Below are 14,868 nucleotides of genomic sequence, written 5' to 3' on the forward strand. Positions count from 1 at the left end.
GCTGCTTCTCAGTTTTAGTGAATCGACAGTCTCTTTATGTTGTTACACTGCAGAGTACCTGTTCAACAAAAAACCCAATCACTTATGCTGTCCCTAGGTCAGATTTAAACCACAGATAGTGGGCCCTTAGTGGCCTGTCAGTGGAGGAGCCATTTTAATCACTTTTCTAGGGCCATCTAAAACACAGCTGATGTGGCTGCTGACTGATTCTGATGGATGGGGGGGGGGGGGGGGGGGGGTGCTTGGAGCTGCAGCATGCCATGTAATTTTCTCCCACCGTTCTGTCCTGGATAATCGGGTTGATGGACTGATGCTATTCCTCCTCCCAGGAAGCCAGGAAAAGAGAGGTGAGCTGAGGTCATTGTGAAGGTCTGAGTTCTGACTCCAGCATGGGAAGATACTAGTATGGGAGATGGGAGAGGGAGTGTGGCCTGTAAATTGAAGCCCATGTAGGATGTACACTCGTAGATTTATGACGTTGACCTTCACCCGCATTGACCTTCATCCATTTGATAAAATTGACTTTATAAATAAATGTGACTGTTCTTATCTTTGATTCACGTTTTGATATGGCAAGCAATATGGGGATGTATATACACAAAAATATTTAATGAGATATTTGTAAAGAAGAAATATGCAAATATATATATATATTTAGTTTATTTTCCATTTATTTGAGAGAAAAGGGGATAAGTAAAGTAACAAAAACATCTGTTTGAATGTAGAGACCATAAACTGAGGGATAGCTGTGTGATACCTACCATCTTGTTCCTGTAAAAATAACCATACCGGTTCCTTGTTTTTGAAACACTAACTAAAAAGGCAGTAAATTGTTAATATCTCGTGACCCCTTTCAGCACGCTACTTCCTGATCTACGCTCCCAGAGCCAGCAAATCCGCTGTCAGCTGTGTCGTCACTGTTGTCATGGCGATGGGGCAAATGGCAGCAGAACTGCATTCGCCGATACTAACCCACTCTCTGCATTTTCTCCCTTACTCGCCCTTAAATGTTTTTCTCTTGCTCAATCCCTCCCTCCTCTCCTCCCCTCTCTGTTTATACAACTCATCCCTATATGGCCCAGTGTTTTAGTATGCAGCCAGACAGGCACAGAGGTGGATATTGTAAACCGCACAGGGAGCCTGTGTGTTCTAAATGCTCTCTTGCCCGAGTACAGTGAGAGGTGTAAACACCATTATTCCTCTTTGCAGGCTATGTGTTAAGGCAAGGAGAACAGCTCTGTTCTAACCAGGTAGGGGAGAGTACCGCTAGTCTAGTCATGTCAGCTCTTCAGGAACTTGGCGATGAAGAAGCCGATAGTGTCCTTGTTGGCTCGGTGTGCGAGGGGGATTGGGGACTCTGGCTGTTCTGTGGGGCTGTCATCCTCTCCCCTGGCCTCGGCCGCGCTCCAGCCCAACTCAGGACTGAACCTCTGGAGGAGACGCAGCTGCTCAGGTGACAGGCCAGCTCCCAGCATGCCCTCTGCTCCGATGTGGGGCTCCTGAGAGAGACAGACACATTAGTTTTTTTTTTTGTGTGTGTGTGTGTGTGTGTGTGTGTGTTCATTTGTTACCTGAGGCTGTGTGTGTGTGTGTGTGTGTGTGTGTGTATTTGCATGCATGTGCTACCTGAGGCTGTAGTGTGAGGCAGGGGAAGGTGTTAAGGGCCCAGACCACCTGCCCCTCGTTCTCTGCCAGAGTCACCGTGCAGGTGCTGTACACCAGGATCCCACCTTTCTTCAGGAGCTGTACCGCCTGCCAATTATACACAAGACACACACATCAATGTCACACTCACAGTAAGCACTCTTCAAAAGGCCCTCATCTCTCAATAGATAGACATCGCATTGTCGGAACGCCGGTGCATACACACACATTTACCTTACTGCGGTCTCTCCAGAGCCTAGATATTAAATGGCCTTAAGGAAACTCCAGTGGACACTGATGGAGCGCTTTGTGCCTCTGGGATAAGTGATGTGCTCACTATTGGACCCTAATCTCCCCACAGTAATCCATCTGCCGGCTATACTTAAGCTTTCCTTCAGAGTATAGCGGAGCCAAGCGCTCTGGAACAATCAAGCTTGGCCACACCGTCCTCTACTGGTCAGCACTGGTCACGGCCAATGTTATACGAGGTAAGCGTGTGTGCGAGCGTGCATGCATGCATCTGACCATGTGTGTGACGCACCGTGTGGAAGAGCTTGCGCTGTAGAGGCTGGTAGGAGCAGATCTCCTTCAGGTTCCAGGTACAGGCCATGCTGGGTCTCTGGCCTAGACCGCTACAGGGAGCATCCAGCAGCACCCGGTCAAAACTCTGTGGAGGGAAGGGTGGACCTGAAAACAGGATGAAATGAAAGTATGCAGGTCTCTGAATTAGTAATCATGCTAGCCAAGTAGAGGTGAGAATAACATTGAGCGCCAAAGTGGTGTCCATGTCTGCATTCTAAATGGCACCCTATTACCTACTGTATAGTGCACTATATAGGGAATTAAGGTGCCATTTGGGATGCATCCCATCAGTCACATTCTGTACCCTCAGTGTCCTGGGCCTGGTCAGTGCACACAGCCTTGATGCTGTTGAAGCAGTGGGCTTTGATGCAGTCCAGATGCAGCGCCTTGGCGTTCTGACGGATGCGCTCTACCTTGCCTATGATCTTATCCAGGGCCACTACCTCTCCCTGCAAGGGACAAACCAAGTGAGCAGCAAAGTTCAAAACAACATACCAGGCAGCAGTGGGGAAAAGAGCCCAACATTGCACAACAGCGCCACCTTGTGGAGAAGTAGATGTAATGTGCAAATAGAAACTTAAAGGGACATTTACTAATCTTCTTCATTTTGACAGACTACTTTAGAGGTCGGAAAACATCTCACAAACTTTGACCTGAAAGTGTAATATCCCTTTAATGCTGCAATATGTAACTTTTTGGGCGACCCAACCAAAATCACATAGAAATGTGAGTTATAGCTCTGTCATTCCCATTGAAAGCAAGTCTAAGAAGTGGTAGATCCGTTCTATGTGACCTATTTCTATGCTTCCCGTTCTGAAGTTTTGTTTTTGTGTCTTTTACTTTCGGTTTTGTACACCAGCTTCAAAATATATTTCAAAGCGGTTTAGATGGTACAATGATTCTCTAGACTATCCTTGCTTGACTTGTCACACAATCTGAAATTAGGCAAACTATTACAATTTTAGCAACCAGGAAATGGCGAAGCAATTTCTGCATATTGTACCTTTAAATTCAAGGTCTTCAAAGCCCAGCAGAGCCCCCCCCCCCCCGAAACCCCCCCACCCCCTACAGTCTCTCACCTGTCCCCCCATCAGGGCAGCTATATGGCAGGTCTTCCCCCCGGGGGCAGCACACATATCAAGGATGCGCTCTCCAGGACGGGGCCCCAGCACGTGACCGACCACCACTGATGGGAGGTTCTAGAGTCATAGAAAGAGACAGGGGAAAACAGAGCTCAGAGTAGGAGTGCTAATCTAGGATAAGTTTTGCTGCTCAGATCATAATGAATAAGATTATATGGACAGGTGGGGACCTAGCACTCTAGACTGAAATGCTTTGTGGATACAGGCCCAGGTCCCCAATGTCTTATTTGTTGTGATCAAAATGGATTCTAAATCAGCACTTCTACTCTGAGATTCTTGATACATGAGATGCCCCTGATTCTGACTCATTCAGAGAATCTACTGCCGTCTCAAAAAACTGCTGTTCAAGAGGTACCTGTAGGAACGCCAGGCTGGGCAGTACCCCGTCGAAGGAGGGGCTCTGGTACAGGGGCTCTACCATCCGAATGCCAACACCCCTAGATGGGAAGAGAACAGTGACATTACTGCAAAATATAATAAAACCTGAGCATGTCTTACAGCTTAGGGCATGCTTTTTACTAGGACTAAATAATTCTGAACGTTGATATTGAGTATCATTGATATTGAGTATCTGCACATGCTTCATTCAATGAGGCTTGATCTGTATTAATTCTTTATTCAAATAGCAGCCATACTATTACCATGTTATTACCACTTTCTGATGTGCTGTAAAGTGCTACCCAAATAGCAGCCCTATAACAGACTAGTGTAACACTGCTCTGAGAGAATTTTGTATCGAGATTCGAGACTTAAGCGTCTCTACCTACTTGACTGGTTCATCTGAGCAGAAGATGTTGGAGCGGTCCATTTCAGCGACTCCATTTCCCACAAACACTCTCTTTCCCTTAAAGTCCTTGTTCCCCCGTGTGCACTTCCCCTCCAGGTCCGAGAACACAGACACCGCATCGCCTGTCTTCATGACTGAGACAGTCAGAGAATGATCAGGCAACAGGTTTATGAGTTAATACTCTTTTACTAGACTGATGATAACAGTTCTAACACAATTTTAGTATCACAACATTGATATGTACACCACATCCCCTGTCTTCATGACTGAGACCAAACACACCACTATTATTATACCTCTAGTCCAGGCTATAATGTTTATTCACAAAACTATTGTTTTACTAGACTGCTGATAACAGTTCATCTGTTGTGAACGCAACTAGTATCACAACATTGACGTACTTTCCATTCAAATAATTGAAGAAGAACTCAAGGTCTACCAAATCGCTCCGGTCAAAGGCTCCAATGGCAACTAAGGAAGTCTGAAGAAAAAGTGTGCTGTCCTTGGTTTGTAGTTGAAGTGCATGAAGTTATCTTACACTTGGGTGTGGCGAGGATCCCTGGGGCGAAGACGTGCGCGCCCCTCAGAACAGCACTGCCACACTGAGCTCCTACTATGACCTCAGAGCTGAGCTGGACCACAGGCCTGAGGTCAGAGCGCAAAGTCAAGGGGTGGTAAAACACATTCACATACCGCTTATATGCTATGGTTACATCCCAAATGCCACCCTATTCCCTATCTACTGCACAATTTTTTTTACCAGTCCCTAGGGAATAGGGTGCCATTTGGGATGCAGAATATCTCTCTCTTTCACACACAAGGGTGATGAACAGCGCTAAAGATCAGAGGTACCACTTATATGCTATCATCACACATACATACCAACAGCAGCAAAGTAATAATTATTGGAAAGATTAAGAGCAGAAGAGAACCTTATCATGGCATTGTTAGCAATTGTTGGTTTATGAGGGCTTTCTTTGTGTCTTTTTGTTCTGTTGTTGATTTGGTTACATAGTATAATGTCAAACCCAATGTGCATAGTGTTTTTGCATAGCGAGTTAAGCTAAGAAACCTGTTATTTCTGCTGTAGTTCTATAAAATAATGTGTAGTTGTGGCCATGGTGGGAGTGATTTTGGAGAGGGTTTGGGATTTTTCTAAGCTCTGGTCCAGGGAGTTACACGCGGCTTGCTGACCCTGAAGGCTCAGCGTCAGAAAGCTGCGTGCAAAGCCCTGGACCAGAGTTACGATTTTTCCACCTGTAAAGACTGTTTTTCCCTCTGTGGAGTGGCCTCATACACTACATGACCAAAAGTATGTGGACACCTGCACGTCGAAAATCTCATTCCAAAATCATGGGCATTATTATGGAGTTGGTCCCCCCTTTGCTGCTATAACATCCTCCACTCTTCTGGGAAGGCTTTCCACTAGATGTTGGAACATTGCTGTGGGGACTTGCTTCCTATCAGCCACAAGAGCATTAGTGAGGTTGGGCACTTAGGGCGATTAGGCCTGGCTCGCAGTCAGCGTTCCAATTCATCCCAAAGGTGTTCGATGGGGTTGAGATCAGGGCTCTGTGCAGGCCAGTCAAGTTCTTCCACATCAATCTCGACAAACCATTTCATGTTTTGTGCACGGGGCATTGTCATGATGAAACAGGAAAGGGCCTTCCCCAAACTACCACAAAGTTGGAAGCACAGAATCGTCTAGAATGTCATTGTCAATGTCAGGGATGTAGCTCAGTTGGTAGAGCATGGTGTTTGCAACGCCAGGGTTGTGGGTTCGATTCCCACGGGGGTATGAAAAATAAATAAATAAATGTATGCACTCACTAACTGTAAGTCGCTCTGGATAAGAGCGTCTGCTAAATGACTTAAATGTAAATGTATGCTGTAGCATTCTCCCATTTTGTGAGCTTGTGTGGCCTACCACTTTGCGGCTGAGCTGTTGTTGCTCCTAGACATTTCCACTTCACCATAACAGCACTTACAGTTGACCGGGGCAGCTCCAGCATGGCAGAAATTTGACAAACTGAATTGTTGGAAAGATGGCATCCTATGACGGTGCCACGTTGAAAGTCACTGAGCTCTTCAGTAAGGCCATTCTACTGCCAATGTTTGTCTATGGAGATTGCATGTCTGTGTGCTCGATTTTATACACCGGTCAGCAACGGGTGTGGCTGAAATAGCCTAATCCAATCATTTGAAGGGGTGTCCACATATACAGTGGGGAAAAAGTATTTAGTCAGCCACCAATTGTGCAAGTTCTCCCACTTAAAAAGATGAGAGGCCTGTAATTTTCATCATAGGTACACGTCAACTATGACAGACAAATTGAGAAACTAAAATCCAGAAAATCACATTGTAGGATTTTTTATGAATTTATTTGCAAATTATGGTGGAAAATAAGTATTTGGTCACCTACAAACAAGCAAGATTTCTGGCTCTCACAGACCTGTACCTTCAAGAGGCCCCTCTGTCCTCCACTCGTTACCTGTATTAATGGCACCTGTTTGAACTTGTTATCAGTATAAAAGACACCTGTCCACAACCTCAAACAGTCACACTCCAAACTCCACTATGGCCAAGACCAAAGAGCTGTCAAAGGACACCAGAAACAACATTGTAGACCTGCACCAGGCTGGGAAGACTGAATCTGCAATAGGTAAGCAGCTTGGTTTGAAGAAATCAACTGTGGGAGCAATTATTAGGAAATGGAAGACATACAAGACCACTGATAATCTCCCTCGATCTGGGGCTCCACGCAAGATCTCACCCCGTGGGGTCAAAATGATCACAAGAACGGTGAGCAAAAATCCCAGAACCACACGGGGGGACCTAGTGAATGACCTGCAGAGAGCTGGGACCAAAGTAACAAAGCCTACCATCAGTAACACACTACGCCGCCAGGGACTCAAATCCTGCAGTGCCAGACGTGTCCCCCTGCTTAAGCCAGTACATGTCCAGGCCCGTCTGAAGTTTGCTAGAGTGCATTTGGATGATCCAGAAGAGGATTGGGAGAATGTCATAAGGTCAGATGAAACCAAAATAGAACTTTTTGGTAAAAACTCAACTCGTCGTGTTTGGAGGACAAAGAATGCTGAGTTGCATCCAAAGAACACCATACCTACTGTGAAGCATGGGGGTGGAAACATCATGCTTTGGGGCTGTTTTTCTGCAAAGGGACCAGGACGACTGATCCGTGTAAAGGAAAGAATGAATGGGGCCATGTATCGTGAGATTTTGAGTGAAAACCTCCTTCCATCAGCAAGGGCATTGAAGATGAAACGTGGCTGGGTCTTTCAGCATGACAATGATCCCAAACACACCGCCCGGGCAACGAAGGAGTGGCTTCGTAAGAAGCATTTCAAGGTCCTGGAGTGGCCTAGCCAGTCTCCAGATCTCAACCCCATAGAAAATCTTTGGAGGGAGTTGAAAGTCTGTGTTGCCCAGCGACAGCCCCAAAACATCACTGCTCTAGAGGAGATCTGCATGGAGGAATGGGCCAAAATACCAGCAACAGTGTGTGAAAACCTTGTGAAGACTTACAGAAAATGTTTGACCTGTGTCATTGCCAACAAAGGATATATAACAAAGTATTGAGAAACTTTTGTTATTGACCAAATACTTATTTTCCACCATAATTTGCAAATAAATTTATTAAAAATCCTACAATATGATTTACTGGATTTTTTTTCTTCAATTTGTCTGTCATAGTTGACGTGTACCTATGATGAAAATTACAGGCCTCTCTCATCTTTTTAAGTGGGAGAACTTGCACAATTGGTGGCTGACTAAATACTTTTTTTCCCCACTGTATATACAGTACCAGTCAAAAGTTTGGACACACCTACTCATTCAAGGGTTTTTCTTTATTTTTACTATTTTCTACATTGTAGAAAAATTGTGAAGAAATCAAAACTATGAAATAACACATATGGAATCATGTAGTAACCAAAAAAAGTGTTAAACAAATCAAAATATATTTTTGGGTCATTGTCCTGTTGAAAAACAAATGATAGTCCCACTAAGCCCAAACCAGATGGGAAGGTGTATCGCTGCAGAATGCTGTGGTAGCCATGCTGGTTAAGTGTGCCTTGAATTCTAAATAAATCACAGACAGTGTCATCAGCAAAGCGCCCCCACACCATCCCACCTCCTCCATGCTTCACTGTGGAAACCACACATGCGGAGATCATCCGTTAACCTACTCTGCGTCTCACAAAGACATGGCGATTGGAACCAAAAATCTCACATTTGGACCAAAGGACAGATTTCCACATGTCTAATGTCCATTGCTTGTGTTTCTTGGCCCAAGCAAGTCACTTCTTATTATTGGTGTCCTTTAGTAGTGGTTTCTTTGCAGCAATTCGACCATGAAGGCCTGATTCAAGCAGTCTCCTCTGAACAGTTGATGTTGAGATGTGTCTGTTACTTGAACTCTGTGAAGCATTTATTTGGGCTGCAATCTGAGGTGCAGTTAATAGCCGATTTCTGAGGCTGGTAACTCTAATGAACTTATACTCTGCAGCAGAGGTAACTCTGGGTCTTCCTTTCCTGTGGCGGTCCTCATAAAAGCCAGTTTCATCATAGACTTGATGGTTTTTGCGACTGCACTTGAAGAAACTTTTAGTTCTTGAAATTTTCCAGATTGACTGACCTTCATGTCTTAAAGTAATGATGGACTGTCATTTCTCTTTGCTTATTTGAGCTGTTCTTGCCATAATATGGACTTGGTCTTTTACCAAATAGGGCTATCTTCTGTTTACCACCCCTACCTTGTCACAACACAACTGATTGGCTCAAACGCATGAAGAAGGAAAGAAATTCCACAAATTAACGTTTAACAAGGCACACCTGTTAATTGAAATGCATTCCAGGTGACTACCTCATGAAGCTGGTTGAGAGTGTGCAAATCTGTCATCAAGGCAAAGGGTGGCTACTTTGAATAATCTCAAATATAAAATATATTTTGATTTGTTTAACACTTTTTTGGTTAATACATGATTCCATGTGTTATTTCATAGTTTTGATGTCTTCACTATTATTCTACAATGTAGAAAATAATAAAAAGAAAAGAAAAACCCTGGAATGAGTAGGTATGTCCAAACTTTTGACTGGTACTGTGTGTGTGTGTATATATTATATATATATATATACATACATACATACACACACACACACACACACACACACACACACACACACACACTGCTCAAAAAAATAAAGGGAACACATCCTAGATCTGAATGAATTTAATAATCTTATTAAATACTTTTTTATTTACATAGTTGAATGTGCTGACAACAAAATCACACAAAAATTATCAATAGAAATCAAATTTATCAACCCATGGAGGTCTGGATTTGGAGTCACACTCAAAATTAAAGTGGAAAACCACACTACAGGCTGATCCAACTTTGATGTAATGTCTTTAAAACAAGTCAAAATGAGGCTCAGTAGTGTGTGTGGCCTCCACGTGCCTGTATGACCTCCCTACAATGCCTGGGCATGCTCCTGATGTGGTGGCGGATGGTCTCCTGAGGGATCTCCTCCCAGACCTGGACTAAAGCATCCGCCAACTCCTGGACAGTCTGTGGTGCAACGTGGCGTTGGTGGATGGAGCGAGACATGATGTCCCAGATGTGCTCAATTGGATTCAGGTCTGGGGAACAGGCAGTCCATAGCATCAATGCCTTCCTCTTGCAGGAACTGCTGACACACTCCAGCCACATGAGGTCTAGCATTGTCTTGCATTAGGAGGAACCCAGGGCCAACCGCACCAGCATATGGTCTCACAAGTGGTCTGAGGATCTCATCTCGGTACCTAATGGCAGTCAGGCTACCTCTGGCGAGCACATGGAGGGCTGTGCGTCCCCCCCAAAGAAATGCCACCCCACACCATGACTGACCCACCGCCAAACCGGTCATGCTGGAGGATGTTGCAGGCAGCAGAACGTTCTCCACGGCGTCTCCAGACTCTGTCACGTCTGTCACGTGCTCAGTGTGAACCTGCTTTCATCTGTGAAGAGCACAGGGCGCCAGTGGCAAATTTGTCAATCCTGGTGTTCTCTGGCAAATGCCAAACGTCCTGCACGGTGTTGGGCTGTAAGCACAACCCCCACCTGTGGACGTCGGGCCCTCATACCACCCTCATGGAGTCTGTTTCTGACCGTTTGAGCAGACATGCACATTTGTGGCCTGCTGGAGGTCATTTTGCAGGGCTCTGGCAGTGCTCCTCCTTGCACAAAGGCGGAGGTAGCGGTCCTGCTGCTGGGTTGTTGCCCTTCTACGGCCTCCTCCACGTCTCCTGATGTACTGGCCTGTCTCCTGGTAGCGCCTCCATGCTCTGGACACTACGCTGACAGACACAGCAAACCTTCTTGCCACAGCTCGCATTGATGTGCCATCCTGGATGAGCTGCACTATCTGAGCCACTTGTGTGGGTTGTAGACTCAGTTTCATGCTACCACTAGAGTGAAAGCACTGCCAGCATTCAAAGGTGACCAAAACATCAGCCAGGAAGCATAGGAACTGAGAAGTGGTCTGTGGTCACCACCTGCAGAACCAGTCCTTTATTGGGGGTGTCTTGCTAATTGCCTATAATTTCCACCTGTTGTCTATTCCATTTGCACAACAGCATGTGAAATGTATTGTCAATCAGTGTTGCTTCCTAAGTGGACAGTTTGATTTCACAGAAGTGTGATTGACTTGGAGTTACATTGTGTTGTTTAAGTGTTCCCTTTATTTCTTTGAGCAGTGTGTATATATATATACAGTGGGGAGAACAAGTATTGTATGATTTTTAAGTAATTAATTTGCATTTTATTGCATGACATAAGTATTTGATACATCAGAAAAGCAGAACTTAATATTTGGTACAGAAACCTTTGTTTGCAATTACAGAGATCATACGTTTCCTGTAGGTCTTGACCAGGTTTGCACACACTGCAGCAGGGATTTTGGCCCACTCCTCCATACAGACATTCTCCAGATCCTTCAGGTTTCGGGGCTGTCGCTGGGCAATACGGACTTTCAGCTCCCTCCAAAGATTTTCTATTGGGTTCAGGTCTGGAGACTGGCTAGGCCACTCCAGGACCTTGAGATGCTTCTTACGGAGCCACTCTTTAGTTGCCCTGGCTGTGTGTTTCTGGTCATTGTCATGCTGGAAGACCCAGCCACGACCCATCTTCAATGCTCTTACTGAGGGAAGGAGGTTGTTGTCCAAGATCTCGCGATACATGGCCCCATCCATCCTCCCCTCAATACGGTGCAGTCGTCCTGTCCCCTTTGCAGAAAAGCATCCCCAAAGAATGATGTTTCCACCTCCATGCTTCACGGTTGGGATGGTGTTCTTGGGGTTGTACTCATCCTTCTTCTTCCTCCAAACATGGCGAGTGGAGTTTAGACCTAAAAGCTATATTTTTGTCTCATCAGACCACATGACCTTCTCCCATTCCTCCTCTGGATCATCCAGATGGTCATTGGCAAACTTCAGACGGGCCTGGACATGCGCTGGCTTGAGCAGGGGGACCTTGCGTGCGCTGCAGGATTTTAATCCATGACGGCGTAGTGTGTTACTAATGGTTTTCTTTGAGACTGTGGTCCCAGCTCTCTTCAGGTCATTGACCAGGTCCTGCCGTGTAGTTCTGGGCTGATCCCTCACCTTCCTCATGATCATTGATGCCCCACGAGGTGAGATCTTGCATGGAGCCCCAGACTGAGGGTGATTGACCGTCATCTTGAACTTCTTCCATTTTCTAATAATTGCGCCAACAGTTGTTGCCTTCTCACCAAGCTGCTTGCCTATTGTCCTGTAGCCCATCCCAGCATTGTGCAGGTCTACAATTTTATCCCTGATGTCCTTACACAGCTCTCTGGTCTTGGCCATTGTGGAGAGGTTGGAGTCTGTTTGATTGAGTGTGTGGACAGGTGTCTTTTATACAGGTAACGCGTTCAAACAGGTGCAGTTAATACAGGTAATGAGTGGAGAACAGGAGGGCTTCTTAAAGAAAAACTAACAGGTCTGTGAGAGCCGGAATTCTTACTGGTTGGTAGGTGATCAAATACTTATGTCATGCAATAAAATGCAAATTAATTACTTAAAAATCATACAATGTGATTTTCTGGATTTTTGTTTTAGATTCCGTCTCTCACAGTTGAAGTGTACCTATGATCAAATTTACAGACCTCTACATGCTTTGTAAGTAAGAAAACCTGCAAAATCGGCAGTGTATCAAATACTTGTTCTCCCCACTGTATATATAGTTTATTTGGCTGACATTTTGCAAGCATTCCTGACATACCTTGGGCCGATGACAGGAAGAAGCAGCACATCTGGAATGTGTGGGTGGGGGAGAATGGTAATGGAAATGTCTTCAGACTGAGAGTCACACCTCTGCTGCTGCAAGAACAGAGACAGCAGGGTTAGAAGAGCTCACACTGAGGTGTCAACACACAGAAAACAGTGTTGACTATCATAAATGTATAGACACACAGTCAGACATGAATGCTCTCACATAGCATACCCACCAGGACAAAGAAAACCTTTAGCAATAAAAAACACAATCTAAGTTAAGTTCAGGCAACACTGCTCCATAGACACATGTCCACCATGGCTGTGGCCTGATTCTCCACCCTTTTCCGAAAGTGTGCATTTGCACCCTGTCATGTATTTAAAAGCATTGGATTGGTGTAAGCATTGGCTGGAGGGAGTTTCCACCATTGTTAAATCCATGACTGCTGATGTAAAAAGGGCTTTATAAATACATTTAATGTATTGATTGATTGATGACGGAGAGTGAGAAACTGTGCAAACACACTTCGGTAGAAGGGAATAAACTCAGTCCATCTGTCTCTCACACTATAGCCTAGAAGGAGCATTGAACTTAAGCACATTTCAGTTAATGTATTCCAATTAATAAATCCCACCGTCACAAGTCACCAACACAGAATGCAGACTGCCCCCCACCTGTTTGAGTTCCTCCCCAAGCCTCTGTTGGATCTCCTCCAGGGGAGCCAGGTGAGTGCTGGCCCGCACACAGGTCAAGGCAGGCGGGTGGGACAGGCAGGAGAGTAGCCTCTGGAACCTCTGCTCCGCCTCTCCCTGACTCACTGCAGCCAACACCTGCACCCAAACATAGGACAGGGGGTGTCAGGTTCGAGCAGCTGAACATTACTTCTCTCTTTCAACAGATCCTTTTTGGGTGACACTTGAACTTCAGGGCCCATATTCATAAAGCATCTCAGAGTAGATCTAGGATCAGGGCCTCCCTTTCCATAACATTTGGATTCATTATTATCTAAAAGGCCAAAGTGATCCTTGATCAGCAATGCTACTCTGAGAAGCAGGATAAATACAGGTCCATATATCTGTACATAACTAGATGAGATCTGATAAAGTGCAAGTAAAAGCTTAGGTGTCATTTAGAAATAACAATAAACTTGCATCTAGTAGAAGTCAACCAACGTCCTCAATGTTCAAACAAGAACATTAATGTAGTCACTGTCAAAACAATGAACACAAACAGATTAATTAGTGTGTGTGCTAGGTGCATTTTGGAACGAGGGTGTATTTACATACATTGTATTGGGTTTGGGGGGGGGGGGGGGGGGGGGATTGAGAGAAAATATCTAAAGGATCGTATTATTAAACAGACTTTCCAAACGTGGGTATGTTATAGAACCCACTTAATCTCTGCTTAGCTCATATCAAAATAAACGTCCCCCACAAGTTATTCATTTTTTCTCCACATATGGCGCACGTGTGGGACTTTTATTTTGACATGAGGTAAGCAGAGTGGAAGTGGATCTACAACAGATCTGGCTTGGAAACTCTTTAATAATACAATCCTTTAGATATTTTGTTTCAAATTTCCCCCCTCATAATAACCAACCGTCCTGCCCACCGGCACAGTAAGTTTAAATGGAATTGTATTTCACTTCAGGCTTTTGTGCAACCCAATACAATTGAAAGCAACGCTAGTGTGTGTAAATACATCCGCGTTGCTAAATGCCCCTGTGTGTGTGTGTGTGTGTGTAGCAGGTAAGGGAACCCCACCTCCTTGTTTATGAAGACATTCCTCAAGTAATCATGAACTTCTGGCTTCAAAGCAATTCTTGGGAAAATTGACATTTCTTCTGGTATTGGTTATGGCAATTTGAAGGTGGAAAAATACACCTATTTCGACCTGAGATGTAACATAGAGAAATTAAAGTTATTGTTAATTACTGCATCCATTCCCCTGAAATTGTCAATACCTGACCATCATTCTTGATGACGGGAGACTTGGGAGTGAAGAGGCTAGTAGTATTGTCGGTGATATGAAGACATCAAACGCATAAGCTTCTTTGCGACGCCATTACTAGCATGTTGCTTGCATGAAGTATTGATTCAAAGTACGTTTGTGTGCATAATGTAAAGGTGAAAAGCGTTTTACGAATCAGTTTCCATGCTACTCACGTTACTCTTTGGGGTGAAGGCTCTTCGTAGGGCATTTCCTCATACGTCATTAACATGTGTTTTTATCGTAATGTTGGGAGTTGTAGTTCTTTTGGGGCAATCTAATTGCATTTTATATTTTAGTCATTTAGCAGACGCTCTTATCCAGAGCGACTTACAGTTAGTGAGTGCATACATTATTTTTTATTTGTTTTGTTCATACTGGCCCCCCGTGGGAATTGAACCCACAACCCTGGCGTTGCAAACGCCATGCT

At 44.7% G+C, this 14,868-nt stretch overlaps 1 protein-coding gene across 1 annotated transcript; it reads right to left on the reverse strand.

Moving 5' to 3' along the window:
* Positions 1-647: 647 nt before the first annotated feature.
* On the reverse strand, positions 648-14,665 carry LOC311102975 (tRNA (cytosine(72)-C(5))-methyltransferase NSUN6-like). Its single transcript, XM_084144480.1, has 12 exons — positions 14,615-14,665; positions 14,213-14,342; positions 13,124-13,279; positions 12,459-12,556; positions 4,694-4,800; positions 4,136-4,289; positions 3,724-3,805; positions 3,306-3,425; positions 2,531-2,675; positions 2,186-2,331; positions 1,627-1,752; positions 648-1,499 (listed from the first exon to the last, which is right to left on the reverse strand). Exons 2-12 carry the CDS (start codon positions 14,285-14,287, stop codon positions 1,281-1,283), a joined length of 1,428 nt encoding a protein of 475 aa, XP_084000606.1. The 5' UTR covers positions 14,288-14,342; positions 14,615-14,665; the 3' UTR covers positions 648-1,280.
* Between the last annotated feature and the right edge of the window lie 203 nt (positions 14,666-14,868).

This window comes from Coregonus lavaretus, assembly GCF_964263955.1.
Source record: "Coregonus lavaretus genome assembly, chromosome: 2".
NCBI lineage: Eukaryota > Metazoa > Chordata > Actinopteri > Salmoniformes > Salmonidae > Coregonus > Coregonus lavaretus.